Source organism: Rhamphochromis longiceps, linkage group LG16 (assembly GCF_057381845.1).
Source record: "Rhamphochromis longiceps isolate RC_006_pf linkage group LG16, R_longiceps_female_GT1.1, whole genome shotgun sequence".
NCBI lineage: Eukaryota > Metazoa > Chordata > Actinopteri > Cichliformes > Cichlidae > Rhamphochromis > Rhamphochromis longiceps.
This window is the reverse complement of record NC_140572.1, coordinates 3666003-3689696: the sequence shown is the minus strand read 5'-3', so window position 1 is coordinate 3689696 and position 23694 is coordinate 3666003. Positions and strand designations below refer to the sequence as shown.

Genomic DNA, 23694 nt, shown 5'->3' with positions numbered 1-23694 from the left:
TTCGCCAAGAAAGCAACCAAAGAGAATAATGCAGCAGTCGGAGCCACGTGGTTAGTGAGATGATTGCTAAAGCAGGGAAGCCATTCACAGAAGGTGCATTTGTCTAAAAGTGCATATTGCAGGCTGCAAATATAGTCTGTCCGGGAAAGAAAGGTCAGTTTAGCAACATCAGCCTTTCTGCCAACACCGCAGCAGATCGCATTTCTGACCTGTCAAGTGACATTTATGACCAACTGTGTGAGAAAGCCAAATGTTTCAGTGTATACTCAGTCGCTCTTGATGAGACCACAGACATCACCGACACTGCCCAGCTCCCAATGTATGTCCGTGGTGTTGATGACAGTTTTGAAGTGATGGAGGAGCTGCTCACAGTAATTCCAATGCATGGCCAGACCACCGCTCAGCAGATATTTACAAGCTGTGTGATGCCATTGAGAATGTTGGTTTGCCATGGAAGAGGTTTGTTGGAATAACAACAGATGGAGCGCCATCAATGACAGGGAGGAAACATGGACTGGTGGCACAAAACAAACTGGAAGAGGAAGGCGTGGAGGAGGCCATTGCTCTGCACTGCATCATCCATCAGCAGGTCCTTTGCAGCAAATGCCTGAAGTTTGACAATGTGATGTCTATTGTTGTGAAATGCATCAACCAAATCAGATCCAGGGGCTTAAAGCACCGAAGCTTCTGTGCTTTTTTAGAGGAAATGGAGTCAGAATATGGGGATGTGCTCGACTTCACTGAGGTACGTTGGCTCAGCAGGGGAAATGTATTAAAGAGACTTTTTGAGTTGAGAGCAGAAGTGAAGCCTTCATGGAGAAGGATGGAGTTAGTGTTCCTGTGCTAACTGATCCCAAATGGCTCATGGACTCAGCTTTTCTTGTTGATATGACACATGAGCTTAATGTACTGAACAAGACGTTACAAGGCCAGGGGCAACTTGTCAGTGCTGCCTATGACAACGTGAGAGCATTCTCCACAAAACTGGCGCTCTGGAAAGCTCAGCTCTCTCAGACAAACCTTTGCCATTTCCCAGCATGCAAGGCACTCGTGGATGCAGGCACACCATTCAGTGCTGACGGGTATGTTGATGTCATTTTGAGGCTACAGGAGGAATTTGATCACAGATTTGCTGACTTCAAGACACACAGAGCCACCTTTCACATTTTTGCGGACCCCTTCTCCTTTGATGTGCAAGATGCCCCTTCTGTGCTTCAAATGGAGCTCATTGAGCTGCAGTGCAACTCTGAACTCAAAGCAAAGTTCAGGGAGGTGAGTGGAAAAGCAGACACGCTTGGACAATTTTTGAGAGACTTGAGCCCTAGTTTCCCTCGGCTTTCCCGAATGTTCAAGCGGACCATGTGCCTTTTTGGTAGCACATACTTGTGCCAAAAGCTCTTCTCCACTTTGAACTTCAATAAGTCCAAGTACAGGTCCAGACTTACGGATGATCATCTTCAAGACATACTGAGGGTCGCAAGTGCTTCCTCCCTCAGGCCAAATCTGGCTCGGCTATGCGAGAGGAAACGCTGCCAGGTCTCTAGCAGCAAGGAGTAGGCAAGAGAAGCCATGTTCAGAAGAACAGTTCATTTTCTACAGTGTTCCATTCATGTTCAGAAGAAGGTTATAGAACTGTTAATACAGACATTTCAATCTAAACACAGCAGATATAGAAGACTGAAAGAAAAACACAAGTTCACTGACTAAAAATATCTTATTATTATTTTATTTATGTATTACAGATTGATTGATTTTCTTATTAATTCTTAATTTGTTTATTCATTTTTCATATTTTGTGTTAAAAAATAAAAATAAAGAGATTTGAGAGGATTGGAATTTTTTAACCATGCCTTTCTTGTGGAAAACCTAATGCGGCCCAGCCTCACCCAGACTCTGCCTGCAGCGGCCCCCAGCTAAATTGAGTTTGAGACCCCTGTCCTACACCATAAATCAGTAAGAGAGGGCACGACCTCTCTCATGGCCCCAAGTGGTGTGTGCATGCCAGAGCACTCTGGAAGGCACACAGAGTCTTTACAGACTACTAAGGATCAAACCTCTATCATCATGCAATCGATTATACAACTCTAAGCATATATGAGTAAATATTTCTAAGCATAAATGACAATCAACAATATAAACCTTACAGCTGGTTTTAATAACAGAATTTATTTGTTTCTCAAATGAGAAAGAGCTATCGAGAAACACTCCTAAATTTAGTTCTGAACTTTTCCAGTGGGCCAAGGTCAACATTATCTGCTAATGCTAAATAGGCTGCCGTTATTAACTAATGCTAATTTGATGTGAATTAGCATTATGCACTAATGCTAACACTTTTTAACAATGTGAGTAGCTAATGCTAACACTATTTCCCTTAACTTTATAACATTGTGAACGGCTAATGCTAACACTCTTTTCCCTAGCATTACAACATCTGAGCTGCTAATGCTAAGTAGGCCGCCATTAGCACCTACGTCTATCCATCCATCCATCCATTCGCTTCCGCTTATCCTTTTCAGGGTCGCGGGGGGCGCTGGAGCCTATCCCAGCTGTCATAGGGCGAAAGGCGGGGTACACCATGGACAGGTCGCCAGTCTGTCGCAGGGCTAACACACAGGGACAGACAACCATTCACACTCACATTCACTCGCACATTCACACCTAGTGGCAATTTGGATTATCCAATTAACCTATCCCCACAAGCTGCATGTCTTTGGACGGTGGGAGGAAGCCGGAGTACCCGGAGGGAACCCACGCAAACACGGGGAGAACATGCAAACTCCACACAGAAAGACCCCGGCCTGATGGTGGAATTGAACTCAGGACCTTCTTGCTGTGCGGCAACAGTGCTAACCATCGTGCCACCGTGCTGCCCACCTACGTCTAATTTAAGGCAAATACGCATTAGAACCTAATGCTCATATCGTTTTCCTTTGCTTTATAGCAATGTGAGCAGCTACTGCTAAATAGCATTAGCTAATAACAGCAGTCTAATTTAATGCAAGTTAGCATCATTTGCATTATAACGATGTGAGGAGTTAATGCTAAGTATGCTGCCATTAGTGGCTAATTCTAATTAGGGGTGAATAATTATTACAAGCTAATGCTAATATCGTTTTCTCTTCCCTTTTAACAATGTGAGCAGCTAGTGCTAGGTAGGCTGAAGCTAGCAGCTAATGCTAAAGCTAAAGATAATTTGATGTGAATTAGCATTACATTAGTGAGGAGTTAATGCTAAGTAGACTGCCATTAGCAGGTAATGCTAATTTAAGGTTGATAGGAATTGGCATCTAATGCTAATACCATATTTTCTTGCTTTAACCCTTTAAAACTGGTCAGAGTGGGCACACTCCGTTTTGCGCAACTATTTTTAAATCCCGGTAGCACTGTAATCACGTGAGCTAGCGCAATAATTTTTTTTGCATATGAAACCTGAGGAGTTGTATTTACATCTTATGCCATCAGCTTGTCCTAGGTTACAGTTTCCTTCCACATATGCTTAGGACTCATATTGCACTGCTGGAAATAGTTTATTTTGATGCATATGCTGTTATTTTGCAAATTTGCAGTATAATATTTATTTTAGTTTTTCCTGCAGTATATAAAAATTGGTGTATTTCAAAAATAAAACTATGAAGGCACTCAAAATAAATTTCCTGAGGTGGGAAACTATTTTGTGCAACTTTTTTGTATTTACAGTTTTGAGGGATAAGCCTCTTAAATTTCTCTAACTAGAAATATATGTTAAAAAAACAAAAACGATTTTCAATTTTTTTGTAGTTTATTGCACTTTTTTGCAATTTATGTAATTACTATGCACTTAATACATACATATTATTAAAATTTAGGCTGTAATGGTTGTATTGATGTATAGCAACTTGAAATGCTCCCAAAAATGGCTCCACAGCATGTAAAAATATAATATAAGCTCTGGCGGACTTGGTTCTATGGTAGGTCTTAAAGGGTTAAATCAATATCAGTAGCTAATCCGATTGCTCAGTCTGACGTCAGGTGAAGTCATTTTTATGCATTTAAGAGCTGCGTTGAATTCAACATTACAAACTGAACATTAGAACTATCCTCTTCTCCAGGATTTTCCTGATTTAACATTTCAATATGACATTTCCAGCGCTTTGTTTTCTCTGCTCACAGACAAAACAGATACACGCATGTATATACAGCCCACGTCCAGCTCTGCATGCACTCCTGCTCCATTTCTATAGAAAATAAACAACGTAACACAATCATTCTCCATTGTTTTCAACTCAACCAGCTGCATTTAATGAAGGAGTTTGAATTTACTTTACAACAGCTGCTGTTGTTTCCTGTCTGCATTCATGTTCTTAACTGTACTCCACACATTCTGAACTGGTGTACTGTAATTGTCGGGCTATAAGCCGCTACTTTTTGCACAAGCTTTGAGCCCTGCGGCTTTTAGTCAGGTGCGGCTTTTCTATGGATTGTCCATGAGCGGATTTGTTTTGTTTGTTCCGCTGTTGTACGGCACTACGTTGCCTGGCGGAAGGATCGGGGTTCAAGAGTGGTATGTTGGTCACATGTCCATCCGTCAGGCAACGTAGTGCAGTACGAGGTAGCGCGAAAAACAAACTTCAAAGTAGCGCTACCCGTTCAGCTGGAGGCCTGGATGATGAGCGGCGATAAACTTGCAAAAAGCAAGTTATGCCCAACTCCACCACTGGATTCTGACAGCGTGGAAAAGTGTGAAAACATCCACGATCACCAACAGATTTCGAAGGGCTGAATGCTGCATGATGGAGAGGAGGACACCGCCACGGCCCTTCTGAGGGTGTTCGACTCTGACACTGACAATGAGGATTTCTTTGGTTTTGAAAGTGACAACGAAAGAAAGAAGCTGAGAGTGGATGACGAAGCCACCCTGAGCCTGTTTGTTTCCGACACTGGAGGAGAGGACTTTGGTGGTTTTAGTGCGCAGGAAGATGGTGGTGAATGACTGACTTTTCTTCTTGTTAAAGCCGTATCACTGCACCTGAGCCTAAAAGGTAGTCCGAATCAATTGTTCTGGTGTGCTGTAGGTTATTGTTATGTACTACATTTGTTACTCATTTATGAAGCACAGTACATGTTTTGTACTTGTAATTACCGCTACTTGTACATATACCTAAAAAGTTATGCAAATATGTACCATAACTTGTTTTTCAAAATATTAATAAAAGGGGTGTGTCTCCAAACAGCCATCTCTTTCCTGACAATTCGCTTTGTGCATATTCTCTTACATATGATAAGTCAACATTGAAACACCTGCGGCTTTTAGTCAGGTGCGGCTAATGTATGTACAAAACAGGATTTTCCCCTGATTTTAGCTTGTGCGGCTAATATTCAGGTGCGCTCTGTAGTCTGGGAAATACGGTAGTTCTTCCTAAAGTACTGCAGTATTCCTGCCAGTACATCCTTTTAGTTTTCCTAACTGTTTCCTCTGATGCTCGTTGCTATTCTTTCCTCAATGCAAATTCATGCTAAGCTCCTTCATATCCATCCCTGTTTCTAAACCTGTAATAATTGCTTTAATGTGTCTTTGGCCTAATTATGAGTCTGTCCATATGTTTGTAGTTCCTCACTTGCTTTGGTTTCTTAGCTCTGATTCTCTCAAATTTATCCTTGAAATCATTTACTGGCATCTCTCCCTCTCACTCCCACTATCCCCAGAACACCAGAGTATTCATCTCCTGGTTTATCCTATGGCCTCTTTGCATTTTCTCCAATCATCCCTGTTTCTAGAGTCTCACCCCATCTGCAGGCAGTCCAAGAGAAACTGCCTCTGCCATTTTCTTCTTCTTAATCTTTGATTTTTCTCTTCACTTTCTCCATTGGGTCTTCTTAGACGCACTTTCCAGAAAGCAGCAACATTTTTTGTGCCCCATTTTTCAAATTGTGCATCTTACTTCAGCTTAATGTGTTTCCTGTTTTGTTTTTACACAGGTCATGTAAAAGAAATCCTACCAGAGACTCGACAAAGCTGAACTGAAAGACAGCACAGGCAATAAATCAGAGCAGCACAGAACTTAAGCTCATGGTCCATAGAAGCTGGGCTCTACAGGTGTACCAGGACAAGCTTAGTGTAAGTCCCTCGAAAAAGTTTCACTTGTGCTGTTTCGGTGTAAATTACTGGTTTGTTTGAACAATTTCATCAGCTGAACCATAAATACTCCAAAACAATTTCTTTGTGACTCAGTGTGATTTTTCATTTTGTAATATTAGCATGTCAAACTCTACATTCTCTACACAGATGAGAAATGAAGTGTATTTAATAATAAAAGTTATCTCTCAGAGACAAAGTTAGTGTCTCATTCAGGTCTGTATCCGAGTAGCCTCAGACACATGCAGTGCTCATATTTTCTGTTTTGTGTGTCACTCAGACCTCTTCCTGACAGGGGCAGCAATTTCATTTAAAGTCCCATTCACTGATACAGGCTGCTGGAGCTCCAACCAGGAGGGTACACACATGATCCAGGGAAAAAAATTATATATGGTCTCTTAGATAAATATTAAGAGGTCCTGTGTTTTACTAAAAAATCAAAGTAGTAAAACACAGGACCTTTGGGTTAGATATAAGGTGATTTGACAAATCATGTCTGTTGTAAATGAGTAAGCCATTTATCGACCTGACTCAGGTTTTAAATCATCATCAGAAAAGACTGAATCCTGACCTGAGAATTGTACACTTTGGACTCTCCACTGCAGAAAATAGAAGCTTCAGTCCTGAATCCTGCAGGTTGTTGTTACCCAGATCCAGCTCTGTCAGACGGGAGGACTGGGAGCTCAGGACTGAGGACAGAGCTTCACAGCTTCTGTCTGACAGGTTACAGCCACTCAGTCTGAAGAAAGGATGACAAGAAGACATGAAACACTTGTGTTAAAGTATATTCATGGTGCCATGAGGAGCTACTACATTTACAATATTTCAACACTGTTTCAGGACATGCTGGAATCCTTATTGCCTCATGTTACAAAAGACAAATGTGGCAGTTTACTGTGACTTGCATGGATTCATTAAAAAAACAAAACATAAACACTGTTAATTTTTTCCAAATGAAATTGATTAAATGATGTTAATTGATGAAAAAAAAATCGATATTGCTTGATCTGACCTCAGCGTTTCCAGTTTGCAGTATTGACTCTTCATCCCAGCAGACAGAAGCTTCAGTCCTGAATCCTGCAGGTTGTTGTTACCCAGGTCCAGCTCTGTCAGATGGGAGGACTGGGAGCTCAGGACTGAGGACAGAGCTTCACAGCTTCTGTCTGACAGGTTACAGCCACTCAGTCTGAAATCAAGGTGGAAGGGAGACAAGATCAACCAAACAAATCAGAGCTTTATTGCTTTTTTATTGTTTTTAAGCAGAAATCAGTGAGGTGCTGGTAGATTCTGTTCTTTTGGTTTATTACCCAACAACACACACATACACTAATATTTGTGACTTTTGTAATAGTAGCGTTTACAATGCAAAGCAACAGCGATCACAGATTGAAGGGGCCTGAATAAAACTACAATGCAGTGATTTTTAAGATGACCTGTTCTTCCAATTTCCAACAACAGATTTCTCCAACCTTACAGTTAAAAATAATTCTTTATCTCATACTGAATCTTGGTGCACCTCCCCCCAGTTTATTAAAATGAAGAGGTACTGAAGTTGCTGTAAGTGATGTGTGATGCCACTGATTTCCTTTCTGATCCAATACAAAGTAAAATTCAGGCTGGTATCTGCGATACTGATGAAAACTATTCCTTCAGAATCAATACAAGACATAAGAAAAGATGTTTTGTATAACATAAAAAGCCTGAATTTTAAAATATTCAGTTAATAATCAAAAACAGATGTGACTGAAAATAATAAAACTGAGAAACATTTTATGGCCATTCGATCCTTTTACAACCATTGCAAGAGCTTGGTTGGCATAGCCGGCAATACGTTGGATAGTAATAAGTCCGGTGGGTGATGGGCTCCACCAGGGCTGCCCTTTGTCACCGATTCTGTTCATAAATTTTATGTTTAAAGGCTGTATCAAAAGTTCATTCAAGTTACAATATTGTGGTCAAAAGTTCTCCTTTTTTCTTTTATACTATACAACTACGCTGTCTCATGGTTTTAGGACATGGATCTGTCATGGAAGAAATCTATGACCACTTTTAATCAACATTTTAAAAATAAACATGATCACAGATTTACTCACAGAGCTTTGTTGGAGGCTTTGACCACTGGCAGCAGCCTCAGAAGAGCCTCCTCTGAAGCAGAGTATTTCTTCAGGTCAAACACATCCAGATCTTCTTCTGATGACAGTAAGATGAAGACCAGAGCTGACCACTGAGCAGGAGACAGTTTACCTGTGGAGAGACGTCCTGATCTCAGGGACTGTTGGATCTCCTCCACTAGAGAACGATCATCCAGTTCATTCAGACAGTGGAACAGATTGATGCTTTTCTCTGCAGACAGATTCTCACTGAGCTTCTTCTTGATGTACTGGACTGTTTCCTGATTGGTCTGTGAGCTACTTCCTGTCTGTGTCAGCAGACCTCGTAGGAGAGTCTGATTGGTCTGCAGTGAAAGACCCAGGAGGAAGCGGAGGAACAAGTCCAGGTGTCCATTTGGACTCTGTAAGGCCTTGTTCACAGCACTCTGGTGGAGAGACTCTTTTTTTCTAAAAAAACTAGACCGCTTGGATGTTGTTTGTTGTTGTTCCAGCAGATTGAGTCCAGAGTTGATGAAGGTCAGATGGACATGAAGAGCAGCCAGAAACTCCTGAACACTCAGATGGATGAAGCAGAACACCTTGTCCTGGTACAGTCCTCTCTCCTCTTTAAAGATCTGTGTGAACACTCCTGAGTACACTGAGGCTGCTCTGATATCGATGCCACACTCTGTCAGGTCTGATTCATAGAAGATCAGGTTTCCTTTCTGCAGCTGATCAAAAGCCAGTTTTCCCAGAGACTCCATCATCTTCCTGCTCTCTGGACTCCAGTGTGGATCTGTCTCAGCTCCTCCATCATACTTGACCTTCTTCACTTTGGCCTGAACCACCAGGAAGTGGATGTACATCTCAGTCAGGGTCTTGGGCAGCTGTCCTCCCCCTCTGGTTTCCAGCACATCCTCCAGAACTGTAGCAGTGATCCAGCAGAAGACTGGGATGTGACACATGATGTGGAGGCTTCGTGGTGTCTTGATGTGGGAGATGATCCTGCTGGCCTGCTCCTCATCTCTGAATCTCTTCCTGAAGTACTCCTCCTTCTGTGGGTCAGTGAACCCTCTGACCTCTGTCACCATGCCAACACAGTCAGGAGGGATCTGATTGGCTGCTGCAGGTCGTGTGGTTATCCAGAGGCGAGCAGAGGGAAGCAGTTTCCCCCTGATGAGGTTTATCAGCAGCACATCCACTGAGGTGGACTTTCTAGGGTCAGTTAGGATTGTAGTTTTGTGGAAGTCCAGAGGAAGTCGACACTCATCCAGACCATCAAAGATGAACACAACCTGGAAGTCTTCAAAGCTGCAGATTCCTGCTTCTTTGGTTTCAGTAAAGAAGTGATGAACAAGTCCCACCAAGCTGAACTTTTCCTCTTTCAGCACATTCAGCTCTCTGAAAGTGAATGGAAATATGAACTGGATGTCCTGGTTGGCTTTGTCTTCAGCCCAGTCCAGGCTGTATTTCTGTGTTAAGACTGTTTTCCCAATGCCAGCCACTCCCTTTGTCAGCACTGTTCTGATTGGTTCGTCTCTTCCAGGTGAGGCTTTAAAGATGTCTTCTTGTCTGATGGTTGTTTCTGGTCTGTCTGGTTTCCTGGATGCTGTTTCAATCTGTCTGACCTCATGTTCATCATTGACCTCTGCAGTCCCTCCCTCTGTGATGTAGAGCTCTGTGTAGATCTGATTCAGGAGGGTTGGGTTTCCTGCTTTAGCGATGCCCTCAAACACACACTGGAACTTCTTCTTCAGGGTGGATTTAAGGTTACGGTGACAAACTGCAGCTTGAAGTTCTGAATGAGAAGAAAAATAAACACTCAATTCCAAAAAGAACTAATCTTTAAAACATGTTGCTCCATCTTCCATCTCTGGAAAATGTTCATTTATCCAGCAGCTTAAATCTTTAGATAAATCCTCTTACTGCTCTGCAGACGGTCAGCCAGCTCCTCCTGCTTCATTCTCCTCAGGAAGTCCACTGTGATCTTCACAAACGCCTCTCTGCTGCTGCTCCTCTGACTCTCTAAGCATTCTGGGTAATCTGGACTCAGAACCTTCTGGATCTTCTTCAGCTCGTTCTTCACAAAAGTGATGATGTTGTCCTCCAGCAGCTGGAACAGAATATTTATGAATGAGCCAATCAGACTGAAATCATGGAGCCAAACATCAGATCCATGTTGGACACACTGACGATCCACTGGTCTACAAAGAGCAGCATGGAGATGACTGTGAACAGAACAGATGTAACAGTAGTTGTTGTACATGTACAGACCATAAATATGGAGTCCAGCTGTGTTTGATGCTGCTGGGCAGACTGACCCCTGGGAACCTCTGAGCTCTGCTGGTCCACTCTGTGGAGGAACCATGAAGGATTAGATCAACACAGGATAAAGATCCAGGAGTTTCTGCTCAAATAACTTCATCTGAATCAAGTCTGTCAAGTTTTAAACTCTCAGATTGTGAACATATCAGTAATTTTCAGTCTGTTTTCATGGACGTCCTTTCAGTGGTGATGTCAGGGATGATTTTGAAGAAGCTCATCAAACTGAACCATCAGCAGATCACTGCTCCAAAACCAGAACATGATCCGAGTCTCCCTCCACCACCAGAACACCAGCTTTACTAACGTGGTAGATCAGTGTAGTACAGATCAATAACTGATGAGTCATTTGATCAAAATCACTGAGTGCTTCACGTCTGACCCTCTGATGCTTCTGTAGACATTTTGCATATTTAATGAATGTCTGACAGTTTTACATTCATTCTATGAACACAGTGGAAATGTTGTGTTATAGTCTCCATGTTGTTTCCAGCATCATAAATTCTTAAGTTCAGAAAATTAGATTCTTTCTTCACAGCTGAAAAACAACAACATTTATTCTCTATTGAAATCTGCATCGTCCACTCCAAAGGTCACAATCTGAAGATAACATCTGGTTTTGTTCCCTGTGGTTAACTCTGAGCATCAGTATGGTGGGATTTATCCACTACATCCACACCACTGTGGTTCAGTGTTGTCCTGATGGAGTAACAGCAGCCAGTATGATCCAGGCTTTAGCTGCTGGGTCTCTGTGTGACCTCTCAGACTGTTTAACAGATCAGACACAAAGAGAATCAGAGCAGCTCTGTTCTTTAAAGACAAACATGAACCCACTCAGGTCACACTTTCCCCACAGATATGAGCATCACTGTCCTCAAACAGCAAATGACCAAGTCGAACATTTGGATCTTTTCTCTTTCATTGTTTTCTTTTTAATGAATCTTTGTAACAATCTGAGGATGTTTCAGGTCATATTTATCCAGGAAACACAAACATGTAAAGGAGTCATCACAGCTCTCTGACCTCGTTGCTCCAGGTTCACCACTGAAGTCTGGGGGTGGAGTTTTGGACCGGTCACTCCTCACAGACGGACAGCTGGACCCTGCAGACTGTGACCTCTGACCTCTGCAGACACAAACATGATTGAAGCAGCTGTGATCACACAGACTGCAGATAATGCAGCTGTTTCCTGTCAGTAACATCCTCTTAGATTAGAGTTCAGCTTTTTACAGGAAAACTGGACAAAACTGATTTTTGTTACAAACTCATTTTCATTTCCTCTCAGCTCACAAACACAGTCAGACAATCAACCAGAGTCAACACTGATTATAATGTCAGTGCAGAATTATTTCTGTTACTCAGTGAGTTCAGCTCTCTGACCTCGTTGCTCCAGGTTCACCACTGAAGGCTGGAGGTCGATCTTTGGACCGGTCACTCCTCACAGACGGACAGCTGGACCCTGCAGACTCTGCTCTGTCCTCCTCTTCCTCCATCATCATCTTCAGTCAGTCTGAGAGGTAAACCACAAACACTCAGTGAGTTCACATTAACAGGAGGAACTGAGTTACAGTCGCTGACCTCTGACCTGTCATGTGACCATGAAACCAGGTCAATATATCTGTAGGTTCAGTCATCCAGGTCATGTGATCTAAGGAGCTTGGAGAGAAAAGAGCCGTCTTTAAGTTTCTGGAAGACGTTTCATCTGAGAAGCTTCTTCAGCTCTAAAACCAAACGGTGGAGAGTCCCAGATATTTAAACCTGAGAGGGAAAGAAAGCATGTCGCTAACCCACCACTGATGTTATTTCAAGGAGGAAACTGAGAGCCTTTGCACCAGGAGCACAAACATCAGCTCCAGCAATGATCCACTGATGTGTTTTTATTCCATGTATGAATGTTGTTATTGACAGAGATGACGTTTGTGTGTCAGTGATGCAGTGACTGTTGTTGTTACCTGTACAGGCTGGTTAGACTCTATGAAACAGATCATACAGATCTCTGCATGTTAGAAGAGACTATTAAAGGTCATGAATGAGACAAAGGCAGGGAGGCGTCCTTTACAGCTAAACAGCAGAGTGAGAGAACAGCCAGCACCTCTACATTTATCACATTATACAGCACATGTATGATACTGACAGGGATGAGAAGAATTTAGTGATTCTGATCCCATCATTGATATTACTTATTGATTCTCAGTAGCTCTGCTCTGACAGTCACCACCATCACTGAGCAGCATATCAAAGACATTTGTGCACATTAACTGCATGTTGTGGCTCAAATGTTTGTGCATGTTGGAGGCATTTCCTCTTTGTTGTGATCAGTGTTGGTCATTACTCAAAACAGTCATTATTACACATATTACACAGAACACTTTGATTAAAAGTAATGGAGTACGTTACTTCATTACTCCTCATAACATTACTTTGATGTTACTGTGTAAAATGAACAAATGAGCATGTAACAACATGAAGCTGAGGTACAGCCCCACACACCAACACAGATCCTGATGAGGTCACGTGATGTTTCTCTGAGTGTTTATGAACACAAATCAAAGATGAAACAGCACAAAGACACTTCAAAGTGATTCTACTGTAGAAACATGAACAGGTAGAAACCTGCAGCCTGACTGCTCATCACTTTGTTACCTGTTCAAGTTCAGCAGCAGCAGCTCACTTTATCACGGTGCTGGTCTGGGGTCAGTGTTTACTCAGCTTTACGTCACTCTGGGTTCTTGGCTAGCTTAGCGTTAGCTTAGCGTTAGCTTAGCGTTAGCTTAGCGTTAGCTTAGCGTTAGCATGCTGTGTGCTAGCTTAGCGTCAGAGCTCTGCAGGTGTCTCGTGTGTAAATATTAATCACAGTGACAGTAAAGGAGGTAAAGGGCTGTGATGTCATCACGTACGCTGCGTTCTCTGTGGGCTCTGAGTGAACTCAAAGTACAAACTACAAGTACACAAACACGAACGTAGCTCAGAGTGGCGGACACACTCGGCCTCGTTGGTCCAGCTGTGAGTCCGTTACCGTGAACTATGGAGCGGCAGATTTGTGCTGAACTAAGCTGCACACAGCTGATGTTAGCCAGGAAACATTACACACTGACTTTAATGGAGAGACCGGAAATACAAACACACACAGTTTGTTGTGTGAAGAAATCAAACACGAGCTGAACAAACAGTAAAGTTCCTAAAGACAAACTGTTAAAGGAGGAAACAAAGCAAACTTACAGTTTCTTCACACACCAACAACAAGCTCCACTCCACACCTGGACACTAAACACGGACACACAGGTGAGCTGCTTCCTGGAAGGAGGCGGGGCTCCACCTGAAACTCAGCACAGGTGGGAGGGGCTCAGCTCTGTGTGTGCTGATGTGTTAACTTTAAAAATATGCCGTCTGACTGCTCAGACTGAGTCAGAGTAAAGTTCACATGCTGACGTGTGGAGACATGAAACCTTGTTGTAGCTGCAGGTGTGAACACACTGATCCCAGATCAGCTCTGCTGTATTTGTAACATGAACATTTCTGCTGCAAAGCTTCAAATGTTCAGCATGTTTCTCTGTTTCCAGTCTATAGATCCAGTCACACTTTCTACCTTCACCTGTGCAGTAAAGACTGAGAGCAGAGCTGAAACCAAGCGTCCAATCAGTGAGCAGCATCAACACCTGAGCTTCATTCAGACTCTGTTATTGAAGATGTTGTTGGTACAAAGTTCATCTGCTGCTCACATGAATCCATGAAAGATTTATTTCACTGAATGTTTCTTCAAAGCTCATTTCAACCTGTTGAAGTCATGAATGAAAGTGCAGACTGAGAGTGGATCACATGATGTTTGAGGTGTGTCATGTGACATGTTCAGTATTGTCACACATGTCTAGATTGTCCCTGATATCATAACTGCTCAAACACTGATGATTATATTTGAAGAATTATTCCTGATGGCAGCAAAGTTTGAATGGCGCTCTCTGTCTGTGCTGATTTGTCGCCCTCTGGAGGTCAAAGCACAAACTGCATGATGTCACTGTAACCACCACAGTGACAGGAAGTGTTTTTATGACTGAAACACTGAAATGATGCTAACGGCTGTCGTTAGGCTCACTGACAGCAGTGCTGATGTGTTCATGTCAAACACTGGCTCAGGTCAGACTCCTTCATCCTTCTCCAGCGTGAGGCCGCCCTCAGACCCACAGGAGCTCTGACCTTTGACCTCCTGACCCTAACCATTTTAGTCTTGTTGCATCTTTAAATGCAAATCCATCCAAACTGTAGCCGAGCAAAAGAAGCTGGAAGCTGTTCTATGAATGATGTTCATCCCAGAGTTTCTGTTAAACGCTGCTGCTGTGCTACATTTGTCATTTCCTGCTTTCACTACCATCCATGTCAAAGTGCTGAACTCATCTGATCACTTTAATGCAGTAAAGCAGGAGCTGTAAGTCTGACATTTATTTACTGTCATTACAAACACACACAGCTGGATTAGCATTCAGACAAAGGGCTGAAAAAAAATCAGCATTTGATTATTATTATTATATATCCTGTTTATGTGGATGCACTTTTCTATCTGTCAGTGCTGAAAGCAGACGTCACTGATCACATGACTCTGAGGGATGTTTCCAGCACTTTGCTGAATCTGAGCCATGAAGATTTAAGGCTCAGCTCTGAAGGCAAAGCAGGTCTGAGCCTGTGTTAGCAAGCTGTACCTAATAAAGTGGCAGCAAGGACTCAGTCAGTAATGATCAGAGCCAGCAGGGGGCAGCACAGAGAGGTGAGGAGCTGTCAGAGAAGCAGGCTCACATCAGACTGGCCATATTCCATCATCTATACCTGAAATAATCATCAAACACACGCAGAGCAGAAACATGTGGAAACATCTGGAGCTCAGTCTCAGTTTGATCCCTCAGAGGTTTACCTCAGTCCTGCTCCTCTACTTCCTGTTTACAGCGCACATCATGCTGTGTACTGAGGGTCATGTGGTCAAATTGCTCGCTCTCTGTTACTCTGACAGAGAGCGAGCACAGTTATCCTAATGTGTGACATCACTTCTAACCACAGAGCATTCAGCTTTCACAGCAGCCAACATCCTGTCAAACTGAGCATGTGCAAACACAGCAGCCAACATCCTGTCACACTGAGCATGTGCAAACACAGCAGCCACCATCCTGTCACACTGAGCATGTGCAAATAGAGCAGCCAACATCCTGTCACACTGAGCATGTGCAAATAGAGCAGCCAACATCCTGTCACACTGAGCATGTGCAAACACAGCAGCCAACATCCTGTCACACTGAGCATGTGCAAGCACAGCAGCCAACAACCTGTCACACTGAGCATGTGCAAACACAGCAGCCAACAACCTGTCACACTGAGCATGTGCAAACACAGCAGCCAACATCCTGTCAAACTGAGCATGTGCAAGCACAGCAGCCACCATCCTGTCACACTGAGCATGTGCAAACACAGCAGCCACCATCCTGTCACACTGAGCATGTGCAAACACAGCAGCCAACAACCTGTCACACTGAGCATGTGCAAGCACAGCAGCCACCATCCTGTCACACTGAGCATGTGCAAACACAGCAGCCACCATCCTGTCACACTGAGCATGTGCAAATAGAGCAGCCAACATCCTGTCACACTGAGCATGTGCAAATAGAGCAGCCAACATCCTGTCACACTGAGCATGTGCAAATAGAGCAGCCAACATCCTGTCAAACTGAGCATGTGCAAGCACAGCAGCCAACATCCTGTCACACTGAGCATGTGCAAGCACAGCAGCCAACAACCTGTCACACTGAGCATGTGCAAACACAGCAGCCAACAACCTGTCACACTGAGCATGTGCAAACACAGCAGCCAACATCCTGTCAAACTGAGCATGTGCAAGCACAGCAGCCACCATCCTGTCACACTGAGCATGTGCAAACACAGCAGCCACCATCCTGTCACACTGAGCATGTGCAAACACAGCAGCCAACAACCTGTCACACTGAGCATGTGCAAGCACAGCAGCCACCATCCTGTCACACTGAGCATGTGCAAACACAGCAGCCACCATCCTGTCACACTGAGCATGTGCAAATAGAGCAGCCAACATCCTGTCACACTGAGCATGTGCAAATAGAGCAGCCAACATCCTGTCACACTGAGCATGTGCAAATAGAGCAGCCAACATCCTGTCAAACTGAGCATGTGCAAATAGAGCAGCCAACATCCTGTCAAACTGAGCATGTGCAAGCACAGCAGCCAACATCCTGTCACACTGAGCATGTGCAAATAGAGCAGCCAACATCCTGTCAAACTGAGCATGTGCAAGCACAGCAGCCAACATCCTGTCACACTGAGCATGTGCAAACACAGCAGCCAACAACCTGTCACACTGAGCATGTGCAAACACAGCAGCCAACATCCTGTCACACTGAGCATGTGCAAACAGAGCAGCCAACATCCTGTCAAACTGAGCATGTGCAAGCACAGCAGCCACCATCCTGTCACACTGAGCATGTGCAAACACAGCAGCCACCATCCTGTCACACTGAGCATGTGCAAATAGAGCAGCCAACATCCTGTCACACTGAGCATGTGCAAATAGAGCAGCCAACATCCTGTCACACTGAGCATGTGCAAATAGAGCAGCCAACATCCTGTCAAACTGAGCATGTGCAAATAGAGCAGCCAACATCCTGTCAAACTGAGCATGTGCAAGCACAGCAGCCACCATCCTGTCACACTGAGCATGTGCAAACACAGCAGCCACCATCCTGTCACACTGAGCATGTGCAAACACAGCAGCCACCATCCTGTCACACTGAGCATGTGCAAATAGAGCAGCCAACATCCTGTCACACTGAGCATGTGCAAACACAGCAGCCAACATCCTGTCACACTGAGCATGTGCAAATAGAGCAGCCAACATCCTGTCACACTGAGCATGTGCAAACAGAGCAGCCAACATCCTGTCACACTGAGCATGTGCAAATAGAGCAGCCAACATCCTGTCACACTGAGCATGTGCAAATAGAGCAGCCAACATCCTGTCACACTGAGCATGTGCAAACACAGCAGCCAACATCCTGTCAAACTGAGCATGTGCAAATAGAGCAGCCAACATCCTGTCACACTGAGCATGTGCAAATAGAGCAGCCAACATCCTGTCACACTGAGCATGTGCAAACAGAGCAGCCAACATCCTGTCAAACTGAGCATGTGCAAATAGAGCAGCCAACATCCTGTCACACTGAGCATGTGCAAATAGAGCAGCCAACATCCTGTCACACTGAGCATGTGCAAACACAGCAGCCAACATCCTTTAATGATAGAACAAAATTCAGACATCAAAGTTTCTCACATTACAGAATCAGATGAACAGACATGAAGGGATAATTGTGGTTTTATGCACAGAGTCAGAATCAGACTCAGAGGTGTTCCTCGTGATGTTTGGTGATGGAAACAGTCTCATCGACGTTTCCATCACCAAACTAGAGAAACTAGTAGCTGCACGCAGCAGAGTTTAGCACAGCTGATCTCTGTGACACATCAACAGGAACAACATGTTGTTAAACAGGACTGTATAAAGACTCAGAGTCTGACTCACACCTGAACAATGAGGCTGTGCAGCATCGTCCTGTCACACCTGCTAAACCACTCGTATCAGTTTGAGCCCGAACAGTAACACGGTCACATGACCGACGAGGCCAACGCGCCCAGACGAACGTCTTCCTCGTGGAACTAACTTGTTCCTGTTATCAGATTTGTGAGCAGCAGCTGAAACTACCACACGAATAAATGTTCTTCAAACTGTTTGATTCCAGCCAATCAATAATCTATAATCATGAGGATTCAAACACAAGAGCTGAACGTGTGGTTACATTGTAACCTTGGTTCTCTGAGTGAGAGACTCTCTCTCCCCTCTGTCACATGGAACAGAGGGGAGAGAGAGTGTCGGTGTGATGGAGAACATCAGGTCCAAACATCACAGAAACAAACAAACTGTTAAAGGAGGAAACAAAGCAAACTTACAGTTTCTTCACACAGAGACACCAACAATAAGCTCCACTGTCCCACTCTGATCCTGTCTCCTCCTCTTTTATTCTTGCTCTGAGCTCTTTTTGGGTGTGTGTTTCTGTCTCCACCCACAGGAATGCATTGATACACTGTTGATAACGACTCGAGAGCAGACGTGTGACAGAAAACAGAAAAATAACCTAAACACCTAAATAACGTAAAATAATCAGAATATTTATTAATATGTTTAATTTCTCTTTAAAAACTTTTCTGCTCCTCAAATCCTTTGTTTAAGTTCAATCTAAGGAAAGAAAAGCGTCTTCTTTAAGTTTCTCAAAGAAGTCCACGATCTGTAGGCTCATGGAAATTCATTTTCTTGTTCTTTGAGCAGAAACACCAGAGTGTAGAGCAGGAAAACTATCCCAGCAGGATGTCTCTGTTGGGGAAATATCCCAGTTATTCCCCTGAGCCTGGTTAGTGAACTGAGTCAGAGCTGTTCATCGATCCTACAGGTGCTAACATACAAACACGATCAGCAGCTTCTCTCATATGGAGAACACACTTCAACATCTGCAGCAAATCCTGTGTTTTATGTTGATGTGACCAACATCTTGTGTTGAGTCTTTGAAGATGAGGAGCCAAACACAGACAGTGGATCCAGAAGGACTGTTTATTCAGGGCTTTAATACGACTGAACTGATGCTTCACATCCTGTTTAGAGACGATCGACCAACACAGGGTCAGTCCTCACTCATCACACGGACTTCAGTCACACTGGGATCAACAGAGGAGACTGTTCACCATCACAGTTCAGCAACAATAATCAGAGCTTTTCTCTCTTGGTGAGGATCACATGTTCTGACACACAAAATATCTTCTGCTTTAACTCGTCTCTCTTTTTCAGTTTGGTTGTCGTGTTTTTTACTCTTTGTTCCTGTCAGTGTCAAATATGAGAGCAAACTGTTTTATGCAGGAGCCAAACCAACACCAAGCTGACCAAGAGAACCTATAACACCACCAGAATTTATTATCCAGACTTTACTGACAGATTTATGTGCAAGTAAAGCTGTTTTTTAAATTATGTTCACTGCTTTCAGCCAAGGAAGCATTCGTTCTTAAAAGTTCACGAAACGAGTAAATCCAGTTCAGCAGAGTTCCAGTTTGTAGCACAGCTGATCTCAGCTGATCAACAGTAACAACAGTAGGGGTGGGCCATAGAAACGATATACGATAGAAACGATATAAATTTGGCCAACGATAGAGATTGTGACTATACCGCATGTTGATGATGTCATCAAGCTGCGCCTGTTTTGGTCGAAAGCATCGCAGCAGCTACAACAATTATCATCTGCAATTATGGCGGGCGACAGTCATAACAAAGAGATGAAGCACTTTTGAAATATGGCGAAAGCCAAAAAGTTAGCATTCATCCTCCAGCTTCACTGTGCTAATGTTATGCTAACATAGCTGTGTCGCTAGCAGTCATGTAGCACAACATTATATACCAGGTAGTCCAACTTCAGTAACCCTGCAAACGCCACTGCTGTTTAGTCTTCATTTATGTTGGAAGTAATAGCAGAGCTGTACGTTTGAATTAGTTTCAAAAATCTCTCAGTCAGAATATGCTATGAAATGTTTAAGTGGAAACTAGCGAGCTAACTTCCTGTTAACTTCTAACTCCGTTAAATTGAATAAATTCTGTTTTCATGGATGCCTGGATGTAGGGCTGCTCGATTATGGCAAAAATGATAATCACGGTTATTTTCATTGAAATTGAGATCTCGATTATTTGACAATATTTATTTAACAATAACAATGTGTTGAATAATGACTTTAAAGGTTGTCAAAAAATAATATAAAATAGTGTGCAAATACTGATAACAGTGCAAATGTTTGCAATATAAAAAAATAAATGAAAAATGTAAACATCTATGTTTAGTGAACTTTGCAGTGTTGCTCTGTGGTGCAGCTATGACACCGTAGCAAAGTTTACACACAGTCTACTTGATCCACGTCTGACTGAACCCATGTTTCCAAACCACTGAAGTTTTTTTTACCTCTTTTCAACCAACAGCAGTCACTCTCCTCTCCAAATAACTTCTGTTTAGCTTTCCAAGCTTCCCTCGGGTCCTCTTAACCCTCCTGTCCTCTTGGGACCGTTTTCGGCCATTTTCATGTTTTAAATGCCTGCCATTTCCACTGTGTTCAGTGGAATATAACCAAACTTGCCAAAGGATAGTTTTTTTCTGTCAATTTTAATATTTCAGTGTGAATTTCTTAAATCAGCCTAAAATGGCTGAGCAGCAAAAATCCCCACACCCATTACCCTGGGGACCGTTTTCGGCCCATTGACTTCCATTATAAACACTATTTTTCACTGCAGAATAATTACCGTTAAAGTGATCGTCATGATTTCTGTTTCAGTTTCGTTTTGGACTAGGGGCCTTAGAATTGTAATTTTTTTATTTGTCCACCAGGTGGCGCCCTTTTTTCACTTTTGGGCAAGTGAAGGAAATGAAGTAAATTTCGTATTTATTCCATAGACTTTCTGCTGAATAAATGATAATTCTGTGTCACTAACGGTCTTAGACAATGGTGTGTATGTTTAAAAAATGTAAAATAAAGGTCTTTATGGATAAAAAAAAATTTAAAAAGAAAGAGAAAAATAAGTGTGTCTGTGTCTAACTTCAAAAATCTTTCCTCTCTTAGAAGGCCACGCTGCAACATAAACAAAATAAACATAAAAGCAGGGGCCTAAACCAAATTAGACTTTATTTTGTCTGCAGGCTCAAATTGTTTATGCAGGTGCAATGCAGCAGAGGTTATAAGAATGAGTAGCAGAGCGGGAGTAGTCATTTTCAGGATGGCAAGATATTATAGCACAGATGAAGTGTTGGAAATGGTCCTGGACTCCGAGTTCCAGGATAGCTCCTCATCCTCCTCCGAGGATTCTGGAGAGGAAACGGATAACTCTGTGGAACTAGAGCAGCTTGAGTCCAGTTCCCACGAAGAAACATCTGAGAGCGAAGGGGAGACGGAGGAAGCAGCTCCGGGATGGACTGCAAAAAATGGCAAAATCGTTTGGTCCCCCACTCATACGGAGACCCTCCGCTATTTTCCTGCAGCTATTGTCACCCCAGGACCGACGCACTACGCCGTCGCCCGAATCAGGGACCCGGCATCCAGCTTCGCACTCCTCTTCACGGATGAAATTGTGCAGCACACGGTGGCCATGACTAATCTGCACGGGAGACGCGAAGTCGCCGGCTGGTATGACATGGACTGTGATGAATTGCGTGCTTATGTTGGGCTGCTAATCTTGGCCGGTGTTTACCGGTCAAGACACGAATCGTCTCTCAGCCTCTGGAATGATAAATGCGGACGGGATATTTTTCGAGCCACCATGTCTCTGAAGCGTTTCCATCATATCGGCGAGGCGCTTCGTTTTGATGATAAGCTTACCCGACCCCGACGCCGTCAGGACAAGCTGGCTGCCTTCCGCAAGGTGTGGGATTTGTGGACAAATCGCCTGGAGCTGCTCTTCAACCCAGGCAGAGACGTTTGTGTTGATGAACAGCTCGTCCCGTTCCGAGGAAGATGCAAGTTTAAGCAATATATACCAACGAAGCCAGCAAGGTACGGTCTAAAAATATGGGCTGTATGCGACGTGGAAACCTCCTACGCCTGGAGACTCCAGATATACACGGGCAAAGTTGGCGATCGCGCGGAGGTGAACCAGGGGATGCGGGTGGCCCTGGAGCTCACAGAGGGGCTCCGGGGAAACGTGGTCACATGTGACAATTTTTTCACGTCCTTTGCCCTGGCAGAAGAGCTGCTGAAGAGGAAAGTGGCCCTAGTTGGAACGATTAGGAAAAACAAGCCGGAGCTTCCGCCTCGATTGCTCCAGACAAGAGGGAGAGCGGTCCTGTCGTCTGCGTTCGCCTTCACGCAAACCCACAGTCTCGTCTCCTATGTCCCCCGACGTGGCAAAAATGTGCTCTTGATGAGCACAAAACACCGCTCTCCGGATGTGAGCGGGGAAGGGAAGCGAAAGCCAGTAATCATCCAAGATTATAATCGGTGCAAAGGTGGTGTTGACAACCTTGACAAGGTAGGTGTCATTACGCAGCACAGATTTATTCCTTGCTCATATATTCTTGTGTAAAATATACATAGGTTTGAAATTTTCTGTTTTTGTGTGTGTGGGGTTTTTTTTTTTTTTAGGTTGTTGGCACCTATTCCTGTAGGAGGATAACAAAGCGCTGGCCAGTGGCACTCTTCCACAACCTGCTGGACGTGTCACTGTACAACTCCTATGTGCTGTGGATACTGTCGACCCATCCTGGAACGAACAGAAATATTACAAACGGAGGCTGTATGTCGAAGAAGTGGGTGAAGCTTTAGTAAACCCACAGATACTGAAGCGAGGACGCCTTCCCCGCTCATCAGGTGCTGCAGCCATCGTGACGAGTGTGCAGAGTGGGCGGAGTGCTGCTGCAAGCCCTGCCCCGATCCCTAGTCCCAAGGGCAGGAGACAGTGCGACTTCTGCGAGGGGAAAAGGAGACGCGTCGTCGGCACCTGCTGCAAATGCGGGAAGTCCACATGCAAGGACCACATTATGTTCCTTTGCAGCCACTGCGTCAACTGAGGACACTGACACACCTCCACATACACACACCTGCACATACACACCACACCTCCACACACCTCCACATATGCTCTCCCCCTCTCCCTTGCTCTTTCTTACTTATATCTTTCCCGTTACCAAAAACATAAATGTTCATGTTTATTGTTCAGAATAAAAGTTTTTTTCTGGTTCAAAGTGATCTTGTATTGTTATTAATAATCAACAGAAAATTATATATTTGTTTTCACGTAGTATCGGACGTGTGTGCTGGAGACACGGAGACCCAACCAGTATGCCCCGGGGCTGCTCGAGACAGACCCGCGGGAGAGGCACTCCTCCCGGGGTGCAGCAGCAGCTTGGCCATCTAAAGGCCTAATTATAATAAAAGTGAAATATTACTTCAAATGTTTTTTTTGGAAAATATTTAGTTTTTTTGTTTTTTGGGGCTAAAAAAACGGTGCGCTCATGTAATTAAACTGCGATTAAAAGGGTTAAAACCCCCGAAATATAATTAAAACTTTACATGAATATTTCAGGGAGAAGTAGTTTT

At 43.7% G+C, this 23694-nt stretch overlaps 1 protein-coding gene across 1 annotated transcript in view; it reads right to left on the bottom strand.

Moving 5' to 3' along the window:
- LOC146650400 (protein NLRC3-like) overlaps window positions 1-19145 on the bottom strand; it is a 23410-nt gene extending 4265 nt beyond the window's left edge. Inside the window, exons 1-8 of the mRNA XM_085385470.1 lie at window positions 18532-19145; window positions 11905-12034; window positions 11548-11649; window positions 10477-10555; window positions 10129-10315; window positions 8206-10000; window positions 7125-7298; window positions 6684-6851 (exon numbers count right to left, since the gene is read on the bottom strand). Coding sequence (XP_085241596.1) covers window positions 6684-6851; window positions 7125-7298; window positions 8206-10000; window positions 10129-10315; window positions 10477-10555; window positions 11548-11649; window positions 11905-12023 — 2624 coding nt within the window. The 5' untranslated portion in view covers window positions 12024-12034; window positions 18532-19145. The remainder of the gene's footprint in view (window positions 1-6683; window positions 6852-7124; window positions 7299-8205; window positions 10001-10128; window positions 10316-10476; window positions 10556-11547; window positions 11650-11904; window positions 12035-18531) is intronic.
- Between the last annotated feature and the right edge of the window lie 4549 nt (window positions 19146-23694).